This window comes from Dendrobates tinctorius, unplaced genomic scaffold (genome assembly GCF_039654945.1).
Source record: "Dendrobates tinctorius isolate UK_male_01 unplaced genomic scaffold, ASM3965494v1 ptg000293l, whole genome shotgun sequence".
NCBI classification, from domain to species: Eukaryota; Metazoa; Chordata; class Amphibia; order Anura; family Dendrobatidae; genus Dendrobates; species Dendrobates tinctorius.
Genome location: NW_027361960.1, coordinates 11,196,815 through 11,222,333, shown reverse-complemented (window position 1 = coordinate 11,222,333; position 25,519 = coordinate 11,196,815). Strand labels below are relative to the sequence as shown.

At 44.4% G+C, this 25,519-nt stretch overlaps 1 protein-coding gene across 2 annotated transcripts in view; it reads left to right on the top strand.

Annotated features, from left to right (window-relative positions):
* Window positions 1–25,519, top strand: part of CEBPZ (CCAAT enhancer binding protein zeta) — a 54,530-nt gene that overhangs the window by 25,277 nt on the left and 3,734 nt on the right. Inside the window, exons 7-14 of one of the 2 annotated variants that reach the window (XM_073560123.1) lie at window positions 3,134–3,236; window positions 5,700–5,765; window positions 8,122–8,188; window positions 10,133–10,233; window positions 10,697–10,754; window positions 12,636–12,826; window positions 19,738–19,799; window positions 20,848–20,929. In XM_073560123.1, the coding sequence (XP_073416224.1) occupies window positions 3,134–3,236; window positions 5,700–5,765; window positions 8,122–8,188; window positions 10,133–10,233; window positions 10,697–10,754; window positions 12,636–12,826; window positions 19,738–19,799; window positions 20,848–20,929 (730 nt within the window). The remainder of the gene's footprint in view (window positions 1–3,133; window positions 3,237–5,699; window positions 5,766–8,121; window positions 8,189–10,132; window positions 10,234–10,696; window positions 10,755–12,635; window positions 12,827–19,737; window positions 19,800–20,847; window positions 20,930–25,519) is intronic. The other variant, XM_073560124.1, reaches the window with a different exon arrangement.

The window sequence follows — 25,519 nt, the reverse complement described above, 5'->3', positions numbered from 1 at the left end:
TTATTCTTGGTTCTTATCATTTAGAACATGCCATGGCACATGACATGGTTCTCATTTGTTAAAATACTTGTTTTAAGTTGAACTTTTTCCTATTGCTCTTGCATAAACTAATTACCTGTTGCAAATACACTTCTCAATAAAAAAAAATAAAGGGAACACTAAAATACCACATTCTAGATGTCACTGAATTAAATATTCCAGTTACAAATCTTTATTCAATGCATAATGGAATGCGTTGAGAACAATAAAGAATACAAATTATCTATGTAAATCAAATTTAATATGCCATCGAGGTCTGGATTTTAAATGATACTCAAAATCAAAGTGGATAATCAAATTACAAGCTGGTCCAACTTCAGTGGAAATGCCTCAAGGCAAGGAAATGATGCTCAGTAGTGTGTGTGTGGCCTCAACGTGTCTGAGTGACCGCCCTACGATGCCTGGGCATGCTCCTGATGAGGCGGTGGATGTTCTCCTGAGGTATCTCCTCCTAGACCTGGATTAAAGCATCAGTCAACTCCTGAACAGTCTGTGGTGCAACATGGCGTTGGTGGATGGAATGAGACATGATTTCCCAGATGTGCTCGATTGGATTCAGATGTGGGGAATGGGCAGGTCAGTCCATAGCATCAATGCCTTCATCATGCAGGAACTGCTGGCACAGTTCAGCCACATGAGGCCTAGCATTGTCATTCATCAGAAGGAATACAGTGCCCACTGCAACAGCATATTGGCTCACAATGGGTCTGAGGATATTATCCTGGTACCTCTGGCTAGCACATGGAGGATTGTGTGGCCCTCCAAAGAAATTCATCCCCACACCATTACTGACCCTCTGCCAAACCTGTCATGTTGGGGGATGTTGCAGGCATCAGAACGTTCTCCAGTGTCTCCAGACTGTCACATGTCCTTAGTGAGAACCGTCTCTTATCCGTGAAGAGCACATGGCGCCAATGTCGAATCTGCCAGTCTTGGTGTTCTCTGTCAAATGCCAAGCGCCCTGCACCGTGTTGGGCTGTAAGTGTGGACATCGGGCTCTCACCACCCTCTTGGTGTTTGTTTCTGACAGTTTGAGCAGACACATGGATGTTAGTGGCCTGCTGGAGGTCATTTCGCAGGGCTCTGGAAGTGCTCTTCCTGTTCCACTTTGCACAAAGGAGTAGATGGCTGTCCTGCTGCTGGGTTGTTGCCCTCTTACGGCCCCTTCCATGTCTCCTGGTAACAACTCCATGATCTGGACACTGTACTGATAGACACAGCTACCCTTCTTGCCATAGCTCACAGTGATGTGCCATAATGGATGATCTACACTACCTGAACAACTTCTGTGAGTTGTAGACACCACCTTATGCTACTGTACAGTACTTCTAGGGGTCAGAGCAATGACAAAATGGAAAAGTGAAAAAATGACAGCCAAAAAGGATGAGAACAGAGAGTCTGTGGTCACCCCCTGCAGAACCACTCCTTTATATGGGGTTGTCTTGCCTATCACTTCTATCTGTTGTCTGTTCCATTTGCACATCAGCAGGAGAAGTTCTTTCGCAACCAGTGTTGCTTCATAACTGGACAGGTTGATTTCACAGAAGTGTGATTCACTTGGAGTTACATTGTGTTGTTTAAGTGTTCCCTTTATTTTATTTTTTTTTTTTATTTTTTTTTAGCAGTGTCGTTTGGGTATAGCCTGCAAAGAAGCAGACACCCATTTTTAATTCCGGGGGGGGGGGGGGGGGTCTATGCTCATGATGCTTTGTCCCCTAATTAATCCAAGAAAAGGATATTTAAATTTAATACAAATAGAATTTTTGTATTAAATTTAAAGTATCCCTGTTTTCATAATATGTCACTGTAAGTAAGATAACACAAGGTATCTCTCATAACACACGTTATGTTAGAGGATGTCCTCACTACTGGACAATCCCAGCTTAATCAATTTAGGACCCTAACTAAAATGAAATCAATGGACCCTCACCTCGTGCATCAGCACGATTCCAGCGATGTCGCTCGGCGCTGACATAACTTGTCACATGTAGGCTGCAACCAGTGGCTGCAGCTCATCAATATTCTGTCATTGTGGTTGTCCACTCTGATGAAATGGTAAAGGCTGCTACTGACGAGCATCATCAGTCACATTACTGCTGGGAGCAAGCACATCACTGGAACCTCAGGAACTGATTATACACTATTTTTTTTATTTATTTATTTTTTTAAATTAGGGTTTTGAAATGATTAAAGGGAATTTGTCACCCCATTTTCGTCCTATGAGCTGTGGCCACCGCCATCAGGGGCTTATCTACAGCATTCTGTAATGCTGTAGATAAGCCCCTGATGTAACTTGAAAGATAAGAAAAACAAGTTAGATTATACTCACCCGGGGGCGGTCCGGTCCGATGGGTGTCGCGGTCTGGCGCCTCCCATCTTCTATAGATGACATCCTCCTTCTTACTTCTGCCGCGGCTCCTGCACAGGCATACTTTCTCTGCCCTGTTGAGGGCAGAGTAAAGTACTGCAGTGCGCAGGCGCTGGACCTCTCTGACCTTTCCCGGCGCCTGCACACTGCAGTACTCTGCCTTCAACAGGACAGAGAAAAAGTATGCCTGCGCAGGATCCGCGGCAGAAGTAAGAAGGACGTCATCGCTAGAAGATGGGAGGCGCCGGACCGCGACACCCACTGCACCCGCCCCCCCGGTGAGTATAATCTAACTTGTTTTTCTTATCTTTCAGGTTAAATTGGGGGCTTATCTATAGCATTACAGAATGCTATAGATAAGCACCTGATGACGGTGGCCGAAAAGGGGGTGACAGATTCTCTTTTGTTGTCCATTAGTGGAGAACCTCTTCTGAGAGTTACTAGAGTTAACAAAAATGTGCCTATATTTAAAATTTTTCTGGCAGTTGATAAAAGGATAAAATGCACAAAGTAATAAGAAACTATGTTGGGGTATGTACACAGAGTTTTTGGAGTGTAAGCTTTTCCATATCCTCAAAAACTAAGTTTCTGCTCCAAACATCAGTAAAATGCCCAATATAGACATGCCTATCATTCTTTCAAGAAGATACATGATTGCAGTATGAAACATTTGCCAGAACCCAAGACAGCAGAATGCTTTGAACTTTTTTTTTCCTTTTGCTTCAGGCAAATTCTGTTCAGTACACTGGTGATCCTCTGCAAGATTTCACACTGATGAGGTTCTTGGACCGATTTGTGTACCGGAATCCAAAACAGCCAAAAATAAAAGGTAATACTTTGTTCAACAAGCTGTGTCCAGCATGAATGTGACAAAGCTCTTGTCTGGTATTATCCAGTTAAACATACTAGACTACCATTTAATGGGGTTTTCCTGTGAATACTTTTTTTTTACCTCAAAAGTCCTGAAAGGCTATTAGTATCGGTTTAATACTGTGATGTCTTTAGTAGATAAAAGTACATTTCTCCCTCTTTTTTGCTTTGTCCCTCTTGCTACTTTTGCCAATTTCTGCTGCTCAACCTGGACAGTCTCCTTTCCCTTCTGGCCTCTGATCGTATTTATTTTGATACTGATAGATGATGTGGAAGCATGCTCCAAAAGCTTCCATCAAAATCACTGAAAATATAAAGTGATCCAGACTAGGTATATATCAGTTGTCAGGATGTAGAGGTGTGTAGTCAGCTATTCTGCCATGTTACTGCAGAGGCTCCTTTCCTTACCAAAGGACACAAAACCATTCTGACAATCCCTTTGTTTTTTTTACCAGTATTAAAGCATCCTTGTTGTATGGCTTTTGCATTAAATGCATGTATTTTTTTACTAACCCCTTAATGACCACCAATATGTCTTTTTAGTGACCTCCTATATCAGACAGTAGCAATCCCCGACCGTATGAAAATGCAGCACCCGTCAACTGTACAGTATAGCTGACACCTTGCTGCCTTTTAACCCCTTAGATGCTTCTTCTGTCAATAGTGTCTGACATCTAAGTGGTTAAGAGTGTGGAGGATCCCTCTTTATCCCCATCGGCACCCTGAGATCTTGATTGTGTGATCCTGATGTTTGCCATGGCAATTCATGGCCAAATAACGGCCTTATAGCGGCCTAATCAGAAGTTACAAGCATTTAGCTGATAAAAATAACGTTTTTCCTTCCTGTCATGTCACTTTGACTAAACTGGCAGCAGCTTTGAATACGTTGTGGGGTGCTGTTTTTAAAAGGAACCTGTCACCTCGTTTTTCAGCTATAAGCTGCGGCCACTGCCATTTGGGGCTTATCTACAGCATTCTAGAATGCTGTAGATAAGCCCCCGTCTAACATGAAAGAGAAGAAAAACAAGTTTTATTATACTCACCCGGGGACTGTCCGGTCCGATGAGCGTCGCAGGTCCGGGTCTGGCGCTCCCATCTTCGTGCGATGTCATCATCTTCCTTGCTTTGTGTCGTGGCTCCTGCGCAGGCGTACTGATCTGCCCTGTTGAGGGCAGAGCCATGTACTGCAATGCGCTGGGAAAGGTCAGAGAGGCCCGGCGCTTGCGCACTGCAGTACTTGGTTCTGCCTTCAACATGGCAGATCAGTACGCCTGCGCAGGAGCCATGACACACAGCAAGGAAGATGATGACATTGCATGAAGATGGGAGGCCTTGGACCTATTTTATGTAGTATGACTGTCTCGATTAAAGGGATAATCCATTCAAACTTTGAAAATTGCTAATTTTTAGAATTTTTTTGACAAATTTCTGATATTCTCTGCTTTTGTTTATAAAAATATTGACATAAATTTACCGTTAACATAAAGTACAATGTGTCATGAAAAAAAAACTATCTCGAACTCAATGAGATCCATTAAAGCGTTCTAGATTTACTACCATATAAAGTGACAGTGGTCAGAATTGAAAACTTTGGCCTGGTCACTAAGGGGCTAAAGATAAGCTTTCATTAAAAATTCTACAACACTTTGTTACAGCTTCCATGTATCACAGTACATTGCAAACTGCGAAGCGAGGTAGCTGAGAATGTCTGAGCTCGTTCAGGTCCAAAACTTACAGTGAAATCCCCATAATGCAGATGTAGAAGACTGGATGCTTTACTATGGCAGACCATACACAAGATGATGTGGGAGGATTGGAGAGTGTGAATCCAAATGCCCGATACTGTCAACCTAAAACCCCATCTAAGGAATATGATGGCTACGCTATTACACCCAGAAGTGCAGCGAGTGGCATCAGCAGAAACCAGACAGGGAGGAGAACATCCTCGGCCACTAGGTACACGGAGCCCGGCACACACAATGTCCGCACACAGGCCGGCAGCATTCGGATAGTGCTTGCTATGGAAAGCGAGCATTGTGAATCAGAAGCCCCCAATATGCCCTAATGAGGAGCGCCTATCTTTTGGCCATGCCAAGGGTGCTCCAAAGCACACATTTGTAGAGTTATTTTCTCAGACACTGTACAAGTAACAGATACAGTGCTGATATGGTTGTTATAGGGGCTACGTCCCCTACAACATGGTGTAGCCCATTTAAAATTAATTTTGGTCCATGGTGACAGACTCCCCTTAATACAGATCATAGTATAGAGGAAAAATAGCTAAAAATTAAATTGTAAGAAAAAACCTGATTTAAACAATAGGTAATTTTTCTGGTTATACATTAGCTAGGAAGCTGTATGTGTGGATGACAAGTCAGAATGCATACAAAATATACTTTTTCATATTTTCCTGTTTGTACAGAAAACAATAGAGGTTATCTAAATCACCAAAAGAAGAAGCTGTACATGAACCAAGAACGACAGCCAGGTAAATTTTTTTCATCCACGACTTGATAAGTCTTCATTTTTGTTGACGGTCTATCCTTTATAAAATTACATAGGACCATGTCCTGTGAGATTTGGCACTGAATAATAAGCCTCAAAGAATAGAAAACTGATGCAGAATACTATAAACCGTATTCTGTTTACGTGCACATCTTTATTAGGCAGGGTTCACACCTGTGTGCGGGAAATAGGCTTCATTTCCGTCTTAGGAACAGCCACTGCAAATCTGGTGCATAGCTAATGTAGATGGAAGCAGAAGGGCCCCATTTATTATGGGATCAGTGTGGGTTCTGACATGTCAGTTGACGGGTAAAAGCACATCATGCACAACTTATTTTCACGTGATAGAACCCAGATAGATCCCATAATAACACTGGGATACAGTGATTTTGGTGCCAATGTTGTCTGAACAGCTTTATATTAAGTTTATGGTGCTGATTAAGAATATGACTTTGGTTTTACCAGACTGGCTCTAGTATTCAATAATTAATTACCGTACAATTCTGGCTTCAAAAACTTACTTTCATAGCATTGTCAGCCTACAAACTGAAATACAAAATAATTATGTAGGATATTTCATTACTTAAGACACTGGTAGTCAAAAGACCAAAAGCTATTGCATTTATTATCACACACAAGTCGCATTAGGGGCATGCATTACTCTAGTGGGTGAAGTATCTCAAAAACTAGAACCAATTCAGCAAAAGTGTTGGGATTTTGGAATTCGGCCTCCTCAAAATACCCTAAATCCAGTAAAAAAATCTTGGCATATGAAAAAAAAAATACTACTTTTTGTAGAGCTGTGTAATCCATATAGGCCTTCTGCTCCATTTGTATTAGTTGGTCAACTGATTTGTTTTGGAGATAACTAAGAGAGAACAAAAGGAATTTGTGAGTGCAGGTTTGAACCCCGTCTTGGCCTTATTTTAATTGTCCACATGAAGCCTGACTACACCAAGTTTAGATGTTTAAAGGGCTACAATATATTCAGTCATCAGTGTTAGTCCAAAATTTTTATTTAGGCTGTGTGCCCACGATGCGATTTTTAAGCGTTTTTGCCGCGATTTTCGGTGCAAAAACGCTGCGAAAATGTTTAAAAATCGTGTACAGAACGCCCCCATGCATTCCTATGGCATTCCGCACATGCTGTGCTAATGCTGCGCTTTTTTCCGTGGCGGAATGGAATCGTGGAAAAAATCGCAGCATGCTCATTCTTTTGTGCGGAATCGCAAAGAATTGCCGCGATTCCGCACCCATAGGAATGCATGAGAATCGCTTACTTCCCGCATGTGGCTTTGCCCACCATGCGGGAAGTTAAGCGTCTCATGTGCGGTTGGTACCCACGGTGTGGAGGAGAGGAGACTGTGTCCTCCAGGCCCTGGGTACCATACCCCTGTAAAAAAAAGAATAAAAAAATCGGGGTATATTTACCTTCAGACGTCCCACGCTGCCATCCCGGGCCTCAGCGTTCCCAGTAATGCCTTGTGGCATGGTCCTGTGATGACGTAGTCTCGTGTGACACTAGCGGTCTCGTGAGATCGCTATAGCAACGCGAGACTACGTCATCACAGGTCTCGCAAGGCATTACTGGGAACGTTGAGGCCCGGGATGGCAGCACGGGACGTCGGAAGGTAAATATACCCCGATTTTTTTTTTTTTTTTTTTTTTAATTTTTTTACATTCTTTCTTTTACTATTGAGGCCGCATAGGCGGCCTCAATAGTAAAAAGCTGGTCACACTTGTCAAACACTATGTTTGACGAGTGTGACCAACCTGTCAATCACTTTCCAAGCGATGCTTCAAATCGCTTGGAAAGTGCTTTAATATCGCACGTGAAAATCGCGGCAAAATCGCGGAAAAAAAGCGCGATTTCTGGGAAGGAGTCCGGTTTTCAGTGTCCGGATTTAAACGCTACGTGGGCACATAGTCTAAAGGTGACCCATTGTATTGTTTTAACTTAAAATGAAGTTAACCCTTGTGGTAGTATTTATTCAGCAGTTCTGCACATGTTATACATACGCGTCCATCTGCTGTATAGCTGCTGTTTGGTCCGAGCCATGAGATCATGCATCTCTGCACCGTATGTCGCAGGGGGTTATTGTGGCACAGCTGAGTGGAGTAGTGCACAATCCTTTTAATGTGTTATTTTGTAGCATTTAGTTTTATTCTGATACATTTTTAGTTCGATATTGTGGGGTTTTCAATATATTCAGTATGGCAGTTTGCTCCGTCCCTGATACTAATATTTTAGATCCATGTATTCTCCGAATTACACAAGTATGCATGCTTCACGGATGTTACCGATTTTAACGTATTCTTATTTTAAAAATTATTTTTAGTGAACAGTGCTACTTTCCTTGAAAAAGAAGAGAGTGAAATTCCGGTAGATGAAGTTTTCTTCCACAGGTAAAAACATTTCAGCATGAAACCTGTCAAAAAATGGATGTAATTCCTCAATGGTTAATGTTATCTCTTTGAAAAACCCCTTCTGTTAGGGGTCACGAAGATGTCAGTGATTTTTTTTTTTTTTTTTTTTTTTTTAGTTGGCAAGAGATTGATCAATTATCACCAGTGTTTTGGATCAGATTTTCATCACTGTAATGTCAGAGTACTAGTTTTTACAATCAGATTTTAATCCATATATTTTTATGTATTTTTAAATGGTTTCTTAGACCAGGTTCATATAGCGTTATGGTAGTCCGTTTAACGGATACGTTACAAAGCGGCATGAACACGATTTAACGCAACCGTTAAAGCACCCATAGACTGCCATAACCTAGCACATAGCTAACGCATGTCAAAATCGGCATGCGTTAGCAATGTCCCGTTATGCTGTGATGGACCCTTGGACGCGGTCTAACGCATTCGAGGGTCCGTCACGGCTAGTGCAGAAGGAGCAGCTGCACTAACATGATCGCTCAAACATGATCAAAAGAAGACTAGCGTTAGCGCAGTCCGTTTAACGCATCCGTTAAACAGACTGCCATAACGCAATGTGAACCTGGCCTTAAAGGGAATCTGTCCGCATGATTTCACCCCCCCCAACTATTTATATATGCATTTAGCTTATTCAAAGACAAGTCAAACACTACCTTTACATGGCCAGTCCATTACTCCTTTACTGGTTTGAAATTATATGCAAATGAGGCTGAAGAGCTATTTGTAGAACTGAAGACCCTGTCACTCCAGCTTTATTCCTTGCCCAGCACCGCCGCCTCCTGCTTGACAGGAGGTGGCACCACTGGGTGGGAACTAGAGCTGGAGTGACAGAAGCTTCAGACAGAGCCTCATTTGCATATCAATTCAAATGCTGATAAAGCTGAAAGCCTAGCCTTTTAAAAGAAACCTTACTTTCAATAAACTTTAGAAAAATCAATAGAGCAAGCGAATATAAGAGACTTTGCAATGTATCTGATCAGATAAACAAGCTTCTGTCCCAATTTATAGGACCCTTCTTATCCTTCCCCCTGACTCCTGAACTTGCTGTCCACTGTATTGGGAAAAAAAAAACAAACACTCAAGTCCGTTTTCCTCAGGAACTGGAATGAAGGAGTCCTATAATACAGCCCATTATCCTCTATGTCTGAGGTGGGGAACCTTATTTGCGACACAAGGGCCATTTGAATAGTTATACCATCCTGGCACTGATGTCAGAACATAATCTTTCATAGAGCGCGTCTCAGCCATTCAGTAGTGAACACTGCATGTGCCAAAATACAGCTGCCGGTTCAAGCACTGCGGTCTCCAGGAGTCTGCCTGGGGGCTGGATAAAAAGATGGCTTGAGGTTCCCTTCTCTATATAGAGGGGATCAGAAGCAGGGAAGGGATCAGACCGAAAACCATTGTCAGAGCTCCATAGCAAGTGTTGTATCTTGCATCAGATCTTGTTTCAGATCAAGACAGCTCAGCTCTGCTGTGTAATGTCCTCACATGTTGCTGCAACTTTTCTGTGAGCTAAAAAGTAAATAAAGAGCAGGCTTTCCTGTCTTTGAGCTGTAAGATCACTGCTGCTCTTCTCCTCCCCCCAGCTCTGTGAATTGCATGTTAAGGGTAGAGCATGGAGAGGGAAAAAATGTCACATAGTGGGCAGAAAGTGTTATTCCTCATGTACTAACACAGGACACCTTATTCTGAATAGTTACTGGAAAGCACAATTAGGCAATGTATATAATATGGTTGGAGAAGAAATTGCTGCCACTCGCCTCATAGTACTTTTCCATTTCTTGATGCTTGCATGTGACTAAACATATTCAGAGAACCGCTGTAGTTTGCCATTCTTGCTGTGCCTTATGCCTTAAGTGGGGTTTTTTCACTTTTTTTTTTTTTTTTTTGTTACTGTCCAAAATCTAGGTTCTTTAAGAAATTGTCTACAGATAAGCCAAAACGCATGCGTAATGAAGATGAAGAGTGTATTGAAGATGTTGATGATGATGAGTTTGAAAAAATTCTTGGTAAGAGAACAAGCAGGCAGTCTCCTAATTATTCATAATCTATTGCCTTTTCTCACTTTGTTACAAACCTGTTAGTATCCTATTGATTTCTCTGCTAGAACTGCAGACTCCGCTGACCTGCAGTATTTTGCCTCGTGAACATATGATAAGGGAAATTCTTCTGTTACCGCTTAATTTTACCGCCAGAGCATTGATTTCTCTTATTCATGGGGTGGCTGCTCACACTTGTCATTTAACCCTATATAATATTGCTTTCAAGTAGCCAAAAAAGAAAATGATCCATTGAGGAATGGAGATATTGGGTGAATAAAACTTGAGTTACTGTTTCCTGGAGTGCTTCTCTACCTCTTTGGTTATTTGGATTGGAGATGATTTCTTTTTCTTTTTTTTCTGCATTAACTGTGCTGTTTTATTTCTGAAATTCCGAAGTACACGTATTGTATTTCCTTCCTTCCTATTACAGACTCATTTGAAGGTGACAATTTTAACAGCGTAGGGAAGAATGATCTTGATTTCGCTGGGTAAGTTTGTGAAAGATTGTCTTAAAGAAAGAATCTGATGAAACTACTTATGGCCTTATACAGGGGACTTAGTGCTGCTCAGTGTCTTCTCCGCTCCAGCAAGGCCGGGGTCACAACTTGGGCTGCACTCCAAAGCGAGTGTTTATCAGCTAAAGGAGGGGTGTGTAGGATGCAAATTGAGGGGGCATATATATAGCAGATAAGCCCCCTAACAAGTGGTTTCATTTGAGTCTTGGTCTGACAGTTATACCTTTAATGTACATACTGAAGAGTGTCTGTCACAATTGTTAGTGACAGTAGTCCTGCAGTTTTAGTCTGACTTTACCACAAAGGAAATAAGTGCATCCAGGGTGCAAAAGTAGAAACACCCTTAACCGTAATGGCACTGTTGCTGAAATACTTTTTTTTACCACTTCACCAAGCCTTTAGGGTACCTGTCACTTCTCTGTGATTGCCTAACACTAAACATTGTTCCACATATGATTTATTTAAAAAAAAGTATCTGTAGTATGAAGAATCTAAGGGACTGAAGTGTCCAGTTGTGCTTGTGTGCTAGCTTCTGAGTTGTGGGCTGCCAACAGTCGTAGCAAAATGCCACAGCCCGCCATAGCAGCATTAGGTGTCAGAATGCTGCCTGTGTAAGTTGTCACAGCCATCGTCTGCCCATTCTGCCTTTTTATTTACTACTTCTGCAATGTCTAAACCCTGGTTCCGGTATATTGATATTATGGACCCTTTGACATAAACCGTTCCCACATTTGACACTTCAGGATAAATTTAATATCCGTAACCATTCCTTCTCCTATCTTCAAATCAGACACCACAACTCGCCCTAATTGAGTGCCTCAGTGTCAGGCTTCTTTAAGGGGTCTTACATCTGAGCTGTATAATCCAACTATATGGAGAAACTGGAGAGATGTTTGGATAGTTAGATCTCCTAGGATAACTGACAATATCATTTTGAGCAATGCATTAAAATCGTATTCATGTTTTTTGCAATACAACAAACTCTGATGCACTGGTATTATACTGATAGTTGCCGATGCTGGCTGAATTAAGGTTCCTGGTTCCATATTTTTTTGTTCTTGTCCTCTTATTCAACATTACTGGCTGATGGTACAATCCTAAATTTCCAAAGTGCTGCACATTAATGTCCCTCTTCAACTATTGGATGCCAGTCTACTGCTCCGTATGCAGTTTAATGCCTAGTAATCTTAAGGGCCTGTCACACTAAGCGATATCGCTAGTAATATCGCTATAACATCACTGGTTTTTGTGACGTTATAGCGATATTGCTAGCGATATCACTATGTCTGATAATTACCTCCGACCGCTCCCCCGCTGGCTATCGCTGATCGTGCGAGAACGTCCTGGACCGTTTCTCGTCGTCAGCTTCCTGCTGGGGCTTCCTGCTGTGACGACGCGTCTTCATCGCCTCGTCTGACACGTAAGTAGCGACCCCCGACCCCTGCGATGTCGCTGGTGAGATCTGCCTGTGTGGCAGCTCACTAGCGACCACTTAGCGATGTACCAGCGATCCTGACCGCGTCATATCGCTGGTCGGGTTCGCTGGTACATCGCTAAGTCTGACAGTACCTTTAGGGTATGATGTTGGCTTAGAGATGCTGAAGGATAAGGATGAAGCAATCCAAAGTGCTGCACCTTAATGTCCCTTTTTAACTATTGGACGCCAGGCTACTCCTCTATATGTGGTTTCATGGATAAGGATGAATCGGTCCAAAATGATTACCAAACCAGGTTGCCAATTCTGTTTTTAGAAATAAGGAAGCATAAGGGTCCTTACAGTTTACTTGAAGTGTAATACATAAAGCTTTCTGAATTGGTATACTGCAATAGTAATATTTTTTTTGTACATGTTAGGAACTTAAAACCAAATGCTAAATCTTCAAAGAAGAACACAGAAGTTGATGATTCTGATTCAGATTGGGATGCTGATCCTGAGGACGAAGATGAAGAAATTTCATTGGGTAGCATGTGTGAAGAAGACTTTGAAGCTGATGAAACTGGGGGAGTTTTCATGGACACTTCAGAAACATCTGATACTGAACAAGGTAATGATGTCAATATGTAGTATTTGTAAATGTTAGAAATAATAACATATTGTGGAAATGACAATGTTGTACTTAGGGTAGTGACACAGACTTGCCACTTGTAGAATAGTTATTCTGATTTACTCTTGCGCTTACCCTATGTAGGGCATTGCAGGATCTTGGGTATCCATGGTTACGACCACTAACAGCTAACTGTCACTATATCATTGGTCATAACCATGGATACCTAACTACTGTTATGCCCTATACATGGGATAAGCGACAAAACAAAAGAATTATACTCTTCCAGTGGGAGGTATTTGCTAATAATATTATTATTACACCTACTACATATTGGAGATGAGTGCCCTTTAAGGAAACCAATTCTGGACAATGAGACGTGGGGGGCGGGGGGGGGGGAGTAAGGCCAGTTTCACATTAGCGTTTACGGCCGCAGCATCGGGCTGCGCACGGCCGCCACTAAGCCGCGCCTCCGCCGGTAGCTCCGCCTACGGACGCATGACGCTGCATGCGTCCTGCATCCCCTATCTTTAGCACTGGGGACGCAGGCCGTGCGCAGGTATGCGTTTGGCGGCGCATGCGTCCTTTTGACGCTGCGCCGACCAGCACCAAACGCAACAGGTTGCAATTTGGTGCGCTCGGCGCAGCGTCAAAAGGACACATGCGTCGCCAAACGCATACTGTGCACGGCCTGCGTCCCCAGTGCTAAAGATAGGGGACGCATGCAGCTTCATGCGTCCGTAGGCGGAGCTACCGGCGGAGGCGCGGCGGCCGTGCGCAGCCCGACGCTGTGGCCGTAAACGCTAATGTGAAACTAGCCTAAGATGAGTTTTTGTGCGCCTTGGGAAGAGAGTGAAAAATAGGGGGGGTTATAGAGCAAGAAGGTACCATCAACATCACTTTTTGCTAGAATGCCTTTGTACATGCCTCTTTGTACCAATTCCGTTAGTTTTCTGAAAAATGTAAACAGGATTGCTAGGCAGTTTTCTGTAGGTGATCTCCAGGGATAACCTTTTGGTATTGACTTCTCTATGTAGATCAATATCAAGAATCACTACAGAACCACCTTTATCAGCCTGCTGTATAGTAATTCTGCAGTTTTTTTTGTTTTTTTTTAGTTCAAATAATTCAGTTCATTGTTCCTTTATCAACTTTGTCTCTTAAAACAGCTTGGCAAAATCATGTTCTATCATTTTTTATTCTTATTGTATTTACTAAAGGGGTTAACTAGTGGGGCGGTTTTATAGGTGGGGTTGTTTTGGATGCGGAGATACCAAATGTGTACTTTTATTGTTTAAATACGTTGTTATTGTTATATTTTTATTTTTTTTTTACTTTTTCCCACTATGTGATTTTAATTTTTTTGCCAACTGATTGCTATGCAATATATACCAATTTAGAGGCTTAATTTAACGGCACTTCCATAAATGCATCATATCCAAAACAGAAAATTGGAAGCTTATGACAATGTTTTAAAAAAAAAAATCTTTATTAAACACATTAAAATACATTCAATTAATTTCAGTGGAGCTATATGTTACAAAAATACACTGTTCAAAAAGGACAATACATGTTCCAAAGATAGTACCAAAATAACATAATTTTGTGGATGCCCAATCACAGAATAATAAATCCTTACTACGTCACACAGATTATACCAACAGTGTGTTTTTTTAAAAAACAATCCTGAGGACTTGGAAGATATGCGCTTGTCAAGGGATATAAAACAACCTCATATCTTGCTATTTGCATACTCCTATTAATGGCCATTTTAATTAGCTCACATTCTATAGCCAAATATTTTTTTTTTTTATCAGTCTAATAAGCATAATTGCTACTTATTCCATCTTGGTTCACTGAAAATATTCTGTGAGCCTTATTGTTGATATGTGAAGCAGTATTATGATTATTTAGCCTGATTTAGGCCTTCTTTGTGGATATAACCTTCATGTGACACCTATTCTCCAAAACTACTAACTTTAGTTATATATGTATGAGGTTGTTTTATATCCCTTGACAAGCGCATATCTTCCAAGTCCTCAGGATTGTTTTTTAAAAAAAACCACTGTTGGTATAATCTGTGTGACGTAGTAAGGATTTATTATTCTGTGATTGGGCATCCACAAAATTATTTGTTATTTTGGTACTATCTTTGGAACATGTATTGTCCTTTTTGAACAGTGTATTTTGTAACATATATCTCCACTGAAATTAATTGAATGTTTTTTAATGTGTTTAATAAAGATTTTTTTAAAACATTGATTGGCATAAGCTTCCAATTTTCTGTTTTGGATATGATTGCTATGCAAGCTGTCAGTGCTGTACTGACAGGCCAGCTTTCTGATCATGCTCTGAATATGATCAAGCAACTTTGCTAGCTCTGGAGACCCTGATGTTGTCATGATGACATCAGGTCACCATGATAACGATCGGGACGCTGCCATGACATCGTATGGTCTCTGATTCAAGGGCGGAGGGACTTTATTCCCTCTGCCTACAGACGAAATGGTGTGATCAAGTTTAATTGCAGCATTTATGAGGTTAAAAGTGCCGGGAGCGGTGCAGGACCGCTCATGGCACTGAGTGCCTGGTGTCAGCTGTCAGAAACAGTGAAGCCGGATGTTGGCGAATCAGTGATCGTGCTGACACCTGGCTGCAGGAGAATGACCGCAGGGAAACCAATGATGTACTCATCTCTGCTCATCGCCAACACCAGGCAACAGCATTGCCACACTTCTGCCATCACCATTGCCCTGAGGAAGGGACCCTGTACCACCAGATGCAACCCCCCATAAGCATGCATTCGAACTATAAGACGCACCCCCCCCCGTTTTCCTCACAAATTTTTTGGGGGAGAAGTTCGTTCGTCTTATAGTCCGAAAAATACAGTAGTTTCATCCGCTGAATTGGGCATGCTGATAAAATGGTTTTCCAGGAAGTAAGGAAATCATCTGAGTGTATAATGGTGGGTAGTTTTTTAATCTGTAGTCCTCGTGGGATCATAGCTCTTTCCATATAACTTCATTCCTGATGACTGTAGAAGTTTGAGATCGCCGCTATATTTTCAATCGGCATTTAACCTTTCCCCAGAGATCAAACATGGCTTGGCTATTGTCTGTTAAATTGCTAGTAAGGATTTGTACTTATAGGCAGGGGTCACAGTTATGAGAAAACATGCATATTCTTCCCCGGCTATCCCTGAAGTAAAAAATATATGTCCCATTCCTATTGGATTTATTACAAGCCCCAACATACCGTATACACTTGAATATAAGCCGAGATTTTCAGCCCATTTTTTTGGGCTGAAAGTCCCCCTCTCGGCTTATATTCGAGTCATATACACCAGGGGGTCGGGGGGGGGGGGGGGGGGGGGCGGGGGTGTCAGGTCATACTTACCCGTCCTGTCGCTGTCTCTGCAGCCCCCAGCTTCTCTGCGATCTCACTTCCTTCAGCGGTCACATGGTACTGCTCATTAAACTCATGAATATGCGCATATTCATGAGTTTAATGAGCGGTACCACGTGACTGCTGAAGGAAGGAAGCGAGATTGCAGAGAAGCTCGGGGCTGCCGAGACCGCACCGGGGGGTAAGTATAGCGATATTCACCTGTCCGGGGTCCTTCGCTGCTTGCTGCTGTCTGGCACGTCATCTGTCAGTGACGTTCAGACAGCAGAGGACACGCTGACGTGGTTAGTGCGCGCCGTGCTCCCTGCAGTCTGAACGTCACTGACAGATGACGTGCCAGACAGCAGCAAGCAGCGATGGACCCCGGACAGGTGAATATCTCCGGTGCCAGCCGTGACACCGGCACCTAGCCCCCCAGCGACGGAGAGGTATGTCTTTTTTTTTTTTTTTTTTAAATGCAGCAGTGGCAGCACATGGGGGCATAATCTATGGAGCATCTTATGGGAGCAGCATATAGGGGCATAATCTATGGACCATTTTATGGGGGCAGCATATAGGGGCATAATATATGGAGCATCTTGTGGGGGCAGCATAGGGGCATAATCTATTGAGCATCTTATGGGGGCAGCATATGAGGGCATAATCTATGGAGCATTTTATGGGGGCATAATCTATGGAGCATCTTTGGGGGGCATAATCTATGGAACATCTTATGGGGGCATAATCTTTGGAGCATCTTATGGGGCAGCATATAGGGGCATAATCTATGGAGCATTTTATGGGGGCAGCATATAGGGGCATAATCTATGGAGCATTTTATGGGGGCAGCATATAGGGGCATAATCTATGGAGCATTTTATGGGGGCAGCATATAGGGGCATAATCTATGGAGCATTTTATGGGGGCAGCATATAGGGGCATAATCTATGGAGCATTTTATGGGGGCGGCATATAGGGGCATAATCTATGGAGCATTTTATGGGGGCAGCATATAGGGGCATAACCTATGGAGCATCTTATGGGGGGCAGCATCTATGGAGCATCTTATGGGGGGCAGCATCTTATGGGGGCAGCATCTATGGAGCATCTTATGGGGGGCAGCATCTTATGGGGGCAGCATGTGGGGGTATAATCTATGGAGCATCCTATGGGGGCATAATCTATGGAACTTCTTATGGGGCCATAACCTTTATGGAGCAACATCTGGGGCATATTCTATGGAGCATCTTATGGGGCCATTATTAACCTTTGTGCAGCATTATATGGGGTATATTTTGTATGGAGCATCTTATGGGGCTATCGTGAACTGTATGGAGCATTATGTGGGGCTCCTGATTCAATATGGATATTCAAAAACATTTAACCTACTGATGTCTCAATTAATTTTACTTTAATTGGTATCTAATTTTATATTTTAAATTTACCAGTAGCTGCTGCATTTTCCACCCTAGGCTTATACTCGAGTCAATAAGTTTTCCCATTTTTTTTGTGGCAAAATTAGGGGGGTCGGCTTTTACTCGAGTATATACGGTACATTCTTTTCTATCTGTGCCAGTCGTCAGCCAAAGATGATTGAATGAAAGAAATGTGCACCTGTGAAGCACAATAGCTCTCTAAAGTGTGTGAGGCATCCACTTTAATCCTCTCCAAAACTTAAGTCTTTTCCTGTCTTAACTATTTGTCCAATCTGTACCTTTCTGTCCATACACAATAGACCTCCTTGTTCAGTCACCTGGGCGCTCTTGTCCTTTAAGGAGCTCCTGCATTTTAGGCTAAGTTCACACTTGCATTTGGCTGGTCTGGGTATGGCTGTGTACTTCCTCCCTTAAGCTCCGCATGCGTCCTACGTCGTCCTGTGCATCTATCTTTAACATTGGGTACGCAGGGACTTGCGTTGTATGCGGACGTGCCCGCTGATCTCACGGGAAGGCAGCATGCAGAGGTGGGTGGAGCTTAAGGGAGGAAGTACGCAGCCATACGCAGACCAGCCAAACGCAAGTGTGATCTTAGCCTTAATTAGGATAGTTCACTTCTCTTTGTCTGCAATATATACAACAAAGTCTTACTCATTCCCCATTTGTTAAACTGTGTAATTCACTACTTCTCTGTTTAGTGTCTATTTCTAAGAGACTCAGACTATAAACTCAGATTGTAAGCTCTTGTCCTGTGCTGCATTTCTGTGTGACAGAGGAGGAGGGGGGTAAATGCCCCCCTCTCTAGTGGGACTTTGAGATTTTAATATTTTCTATGACAGTCAGTTAATTTCAGATTCAAACAACTGACATGATGTCTGTCATATTTTGAGTTCCAAAAATATAGTTGTCATTAGAGCTTTTGACATGTGAAGTACGTCCACTAATTGGGAGGAAGCAATAATGATAGCATGGTTAACACACAAGAATGATTGGAACGTGGATTCCAGCTCCCCTGCCAAAGGATTTTCACGGTTTGCCTGACGAACTCGTGTGCCACCTGTGGGAGGAATATACTGCAAAACCATCGAGCTAGAATCCATGTTTCCTGCATTTATAGTTTCCCATGTTACAGAATTACAATGTATCCATTAGAAATAATTGATGTTGTACTGTGGCTCTGTATATAGGCCTCTTTCACACATCAGTTTTTTGCCATCAGTCACAATCCGTCGTTTTTTGAAAAAACTGATCCAGCGACTGATGCTGCTGGATCTGTTTTTTTTTCTCATAGACTTGTATTAGCAACGGATGGGCGCACATTTCCAGTCGGAAATTCTTTGTCCGTCGTCCGGAGATAACGGACATAGGAACGTTTTTTGTCTACGTCGAAAAGTCGGACAGCGACAGATCCAGCGCCATCCGTCGTTGGCTATAATGGAAGACGGAATCCGGCGACGGATTCTGGTTTTTTTTGTTTTTTTAAACTGAGCATGCCCAGAAAATTTCTCTTCCTTTAATTTAACTGCTAGTTTTCCATTCTGGCACATAAAATGTTCTCTCGCTCTGATTTAAAATGGGCACCTCTCCCTCCCTCCCTCTGATTTAAAATGGGCACAAAGGCAATAATGACAATTGGGGCCTTAAAATACAGTGATTTCATGTAGTTACTGGACCTGATTGCCCTTCGCCCTGTCCCACACACTCCCCTTTGATGAGTCATTCTGGCTAGATTAAACAAATTAACGGGCTCTGGACCTAAACTGTTTTCTTCCTTCTCTTCATTGGCGATTCCTTTCTCCAAACTTGGTCCTTTCTTCCTTACCAGTCCGGTCATTACTGCCAACTAGCACTTAGCATCTGCCTCATGATGTTTTTGTTTCCCCTGGATCAGCATGTTAGAACTTGTCTTCTCTTAATGTTAAAAACTACAATCGTATGAATGCAGTTTTTCCATGTTTCTATTTCTCGTGTATCAAAGAAGCCTGGCCAAATGATTACAAGAGTGATATTTTCCTATAGGACCGAAGAATAATTTTATTTTCTACTGATGCTTACTGTCATTTAATGATTTTATATATTTTTATGACACAGATTTCAAAAAAGGAAAGAAGAGACGTTTGGAAGAAGATGAGATGTTTGCTGCTGCAGAGGAGGTATTAATTTTTTTTTTTTAATTTTTTTAATTATCGTATATACTCGTGTATAAGCCAAGTTTTTCAGCACATTTTTTTTGTGCTGAAAACACCACCCTCGGCTTATACATGAGTCAATTGTCTAGAAAGCCAGCGGGGAAGCGGCGGAGCAGGGGGTCACAGGAGGCAGGAGCCGGCTGCTGTAACTGTGCCCACTGCTAAAGAGAAATTAACATTCATTTCTTTTATAGCAGTGCACAGTGACAGCTGCCGGCTTCCAGAAGACATCCTTCTCACCCACCAGCGTGCCATTGGAGCATCTTGGTGGTCCCAGCGTGGTCCCAGCGTCTTTACAGCATCTCCATGGTTCCGGCTTCCAGCAGCACTTCCTGCGGGATCCAGGTATGCATGGCTCACCATCCCTATCTTGCTATGCATGGATCCCCGGTCCCTGTCCTGCCATGCATGACTCTCCCATCCTGTCCTGCTATGCATGGCTCCTTGTCCCCCATCCTACTCACCCACCAGCATGCCCTTGGACCATCTTCCAGCAGCTTTTCTGGCGCAATCACTTGGCGCCGCTCATTTAAGGTAATGAATATGCACGCGTCTCCACTCCCATAGCTGTGGAGTGCATATTCATTACCTTAATGAGCAGCGCCACGTGATCGCGCCAGAAAAGCTGCTGGAAGATGCTCCAAGGGCATGCTGGTGGGTGAGTAGGATGGGGGACAAGGAGCCATGCATAGCAAGACAGGATGGGAGAGTCATGCATACCTGGACAGGGACCGGGGATCCATGCATAGCAAGAAAGGGACGGTGAGCCATGCATACCTGGACAGGGACGGGGGAGCCGTGCATACCAGTTTAGGGATGAGGGGACAATGCATACCCGGCTTATACTCGAGTCAATAAGCTTACCCAGTTTTCCGTGGCAAAATTAGGTGCCTCGGCTTATACTCAAGTATATACAGTATATTCATCACAAACAAGAAGTATAAATGATTAAGATTTTTCAATCATTAAAAAGTGTTTTCAAGTAAACATTAATGCTTGGGTTTTATTTCAGTTCGGGGATCTATTAGACGACAACACTGGTTCTAAATTTGACAACATTGGAATAAATGCTATGTCAAATAAGGAAAATGCAAGTAAGTATATATGTGACGGACATCAATCATGTATGTGGTTTATAGAAAAAGTTTACTTAAATTTGGTTGACTTCAAACAAACAATATACTGTACTGCTCCATGTTGTCCTTATGCATGAGCGTAACCTAAGCAGAAACGTGTGAGAAGACCTCAATAGAAAGCAGATAAGGGATGAAAAGTGCTTATCAAAGACAATCTGTAGCATGTCATGTATGAACATGACCATGGGTTTTCTCTCTTGGTTTCTGTTTGAGCATAAATTTGGTGACTGTGTGCTGGACATAAAGTGTAAACGTGACTTTTATTGTATATTTCGTTTAAGCAGCTGTATGTACACTACCAGTTGTGATATATTGACATATTAGCTAACAAGCATCTGTAGAATATGAAAAGACTTAAGAGGTTGTCGACTACCCAGACTCAGATACTGTTTTTTCCCTAAATGCCTTTAACCCCTTCACGACCCATGACGCCTACGTAAGTGTCATGAAAAGTCGTGCCCAAACGACCCATGACGCCTACGTAGGCGTCATGCTATAAATTGCCCTCCTGCGGGTTGGGTGCCCGGGGTCACCTTCCCTTCCGCGCCCTGCCGTGCGCCCAAACAGTGGTTTATAACCACATATGAGGTATCGGTGTACTCAGGAGAAATTGCCCAACAAATTGTAGGATCCATTTTATCCTGTTACTCATGTGAAAATGAAAAAATTGATGCTAAAAGAAAATTTTTGTTGGAAAAATTAAAATGTCCATTTCTCGGTCGCCTTATTGGGGGACACAGAGACCATGGGTGTATGCTGCTGACACTATGCACAAAAAAAAGTTAGCTCCTCCTCCGCGGTGTACACCCCACCGACCGGCAGGGAATTCCTCAGTTTAGCTTAGTGTCAGTAGGAGGTGGACACGGGTCTTTCATTAGACCCTTATCTACCTCAGTGTGCGTCGTTCCTTTTCAGGTTTCCGGAGGGATACAGTGTGAAGAGTCACAACTGTACTCCCACAAAGAGACTATGAGTACGGCGTGTACTGCCACCCCGTATCCTCATAGCTCTCCGTGCGGACCAGAAGCTCGGCGCAGATGCGGGCCAGCGACGGATGGTCCTTGCCAAACGCCTTCCACCCACTCGCCCACCAGAGCCTGTCGGTCGGAAGAGGCGCAGACACGGGAAAGATTAACAGACAGCGTTGGATAAAGAAGGTACCTTTATTGGAGCAGAGGCGCGGCGCACGGAGCAAACCACCGCAAGGATACATTGGAGCGGCACCAAGGCAGCGCTGCAGGATGCGGCCCGCGCCTTCGACGGTCGCCGCATTTCACCTAGGCCCCGACTGCGGTGCGGGCCTTGTCTCCCCCCCGCCTGTATTCATCGGGGGATTCATCTTCCGGCGCGGTTCTGGCGGCATCTTCGTTGTGTGTGGACGCTGCAGAGTTGTGGCACTTCCGCGCCGCCCATTGCTGACAGGCGGCCGCCGTCTCTAATTTAATCCCCGGCTTCATTTTAGGCCTTCGCGCCCGTCGCGGCCACGCCCCCCACCCACTCATAGGCCAGCTGCGCTCCCACCCGTTCCTAGGCCCTCCCACCGCCTCTCTTGGCCTGTGGCTGGGTAAGGGGGGCGGTTTCCTTTAGTTCAGTTGGCTAACTCCGCCCTTCTTCTTGGCCCTCCTGAACCGCGTTTTTTCATCCACCTCAGGCTGCCGCCATCTTTGCAGCCTGTCAGCCGGAGACGATAGACAGATGTCAGCTATCCCCTGCTGGGGTCCTGCAATTCTCACAAGCCTGGTACAGCGCTTTGGGGGACACCGGACCGTGAGTAGTTCTGCAACTGCAGACTGACACCCTCCTCTGCCTTTCTGTTCCCCAACCTTCTGGCTTGTCTTCAGGGTCCTTCTGTTCCATCTTTATGTCTAACTCTAAGTCTGAGCGTAGCCGGCCCCCACGGGCACTCTAGTCCAGTTCGTCGCATGCCCCTCTTGCAATCGCAAACTTCCCTGACCCCGTTCAGGAGCCATCTATTGTGCCACGTGAAAGCGAATTCCCCATCCCTGGCTGGGCCTCGTCTCTTTCACAATCTGTGGCAGACCTCACCAGAGTGTCTCAGTCCCTAGTGGCCGTTCTTGATAGGTTGCCCCTGGACACTTCTGCAGGGTCCAGCAGGTTGCAAGACATTCCATCTGAGCCAGCCAGCAGAAGCCGCAAAAGACCCAGGCAGGATCTCCGGCCGGAATCCTCTCCTGGCCTCACATCCCCACATAGTCATTCCCAGCAGTCGCCCTCCCGTGCCTCCTCACCCGAGTCAGGTGAAGCGTTTTTAGATCTGGATTCGGACCAGGACGCGGACATGAAGGTTACAGTACAGAACCTCATTGCTGCGATTCACCACACCTTCGAAATCTCAGACTCCCCTGCAAAATCCTCAGATCAGGAGGTTTCGTTCAGACGGGCAGAAACACCTTCCAGGGTCTTCGCCTCCACTCTTGAGTTTGGCAAGACTCTTACCAGGGAAAGAGAAAACCCGACCAGGCGCTTTCAAAGAGGGAAGCGCCTCGGCGTGCTGTATCAGTTTGCCAAAGAGCTCACCGATAACTGGTCTGCTTCCCCCTCGGTAGACGCACCCGTGTCCAGACTTTCTAACAACACGGTCCTCCCGATTTCAGGTGTGACGTCGTTACAAGATTCTAATGATAGAATTATAGAATCTTTAGCAAAGTCAGCATTTGAAGTGGCTGCAGCGGTGCTAAGCCCAGCCTTCACTTCACTTGGGTAGCGAAGGCCATAGCCACTTGGGCAGAGGATCTCCGCAAGGGCATCCTAGATAAGGCCCAACCAGGGCATTTGGCTGATCAGGCCAACCAGATCTCCCATGCAGGGGATTATCTACTCTCTGCCTCCTTGGATGCCGCGTCCTGCGCAGTTCAGGCGTCAAGCAACATGGTGGCAGTCCGACGTACAATTTGGCTCAAAGCTTGGCAGGCGGATTTCTCTTCAAGAAAGTCCCTTTCCAATCTGCCTTTTCAGGGAGCGCGGCTCTTCGGATCCCAGCTGGACCAGATTATTAAGGACGCCACTGGGGGCACGAGTTCCCTCCTCCCTCAGTCCAAGCCTCGCAGACCTCCGCTAAGACGTCAGTCTCGGCCCTTTCGGTCTTTCCGCCGCTTCAATACGGCAGAGAACTTCTCTAACCAACAGAGACCGCAGGCATGCCAGGATAGGAAGAAGGTGCCTTTCAGACCCAGTCCTTCCTGGCGATCTCACTCCTCCCAGGTCAGATCCTCCAGGTCCAGATCTGGACGGTCCACATCAGCATGTCTATCAACGGACCCCCGGGGGTCCTTCCCAATTAGGAGGTCGACTCCTTTTCTTCAGAGACGTCTGGCTTGCCTCAGTAGAGGACACTTGTGTCAGGGAAGTTGTATCATCAGGATACAAGATAGACTTAGTTTCTTGTCCCCGGGATCGTTTTTTCGAGTCCCGACCTCCAAAGGATCCTGCCTTAGTTCTGGGGTTCTTTGCGTCCATCGCTTTTCTCCTCAATTCCGGAGTGATTGTGCCCGTTCCCGAATCAGAACGTTTCACAGGATTTTATTCAAACCTGTTTGTGGTACCGAAAGAAGGCGGGACAGTTCGCCCATCTTGGGCCTCAAGTTACTCAACTAGAGTCCGACTGCGTCACTTCCGAATGGAGTCTCTTCGGTCGGTAATCGCTTTCATGGAGATGCAGGAGTTCATGTGTTCAATAGACATTCAAGATGCCTATCTACATCTTCCCATATTCTCCGGGCATCAGAAGTTCCTGCGTTGTGCGATTCGCCAGGAAAATTACCAGTTCGTTGCACTGCCGTTCGGTCTCGCCACCGCACCCAGAGTATTTACAAAGATCATGGCGGCGTTGATGGCCTTGTTGAGAATCAGAGGTCTCCTTCTCTTTCCGTACCTCTACGACATTCTGATCAAAGCTCCATCCTTTCATCAAGCTCGCCAAAGTCTTACCATCGTCCTCAACACCCTGTCCAATTTCGGGTGGCTCGTCTACAGGAAGAAGCCCTGTCTTGTCCCGACACAACGTCTTGTGTTTCTGGGTCTATTGTTCGACACTCGGCGTTCGAGGGTTTTTTTCCCACAAGAAAAAATTGGCTCTCTGCAGCGGGATGTACGATTGTTGCAGATCATACGACTTCCATCTCTCCGAACAACCATGAAAGTCCTGGGGAAGATGGTGGCGGCAATAAAGGTGGTTCCCTTTGCCCAATTTCACTCCAGACCTCTCCAACACGCCATCCTGTCTCGGGGGAACAGGTCTGTCCTTTCCCTGGATCACCCATTTCGACTTTCATACCGGGTCAAGCGGTCACTCAACTGGTGGTTGACGTCACCTCTCATCCTCTTGGGTCGGTCTTTTCTTCCCATTCACTGGCAGATTGTAACAACGGATGCCAGCCTCCTCGGCTGGGGTGCAGTGTTCCGCAATCACACTGTTCAGGGTCGATGGTCGACTCAGGAATCAGCTCTGTCGATCAACGTCCTAGAGATACGAGCGATCCATCTGGCTCCCGTCCACTGGGAGAGGCTCCTCAGGGGCCTGCCTGTCCG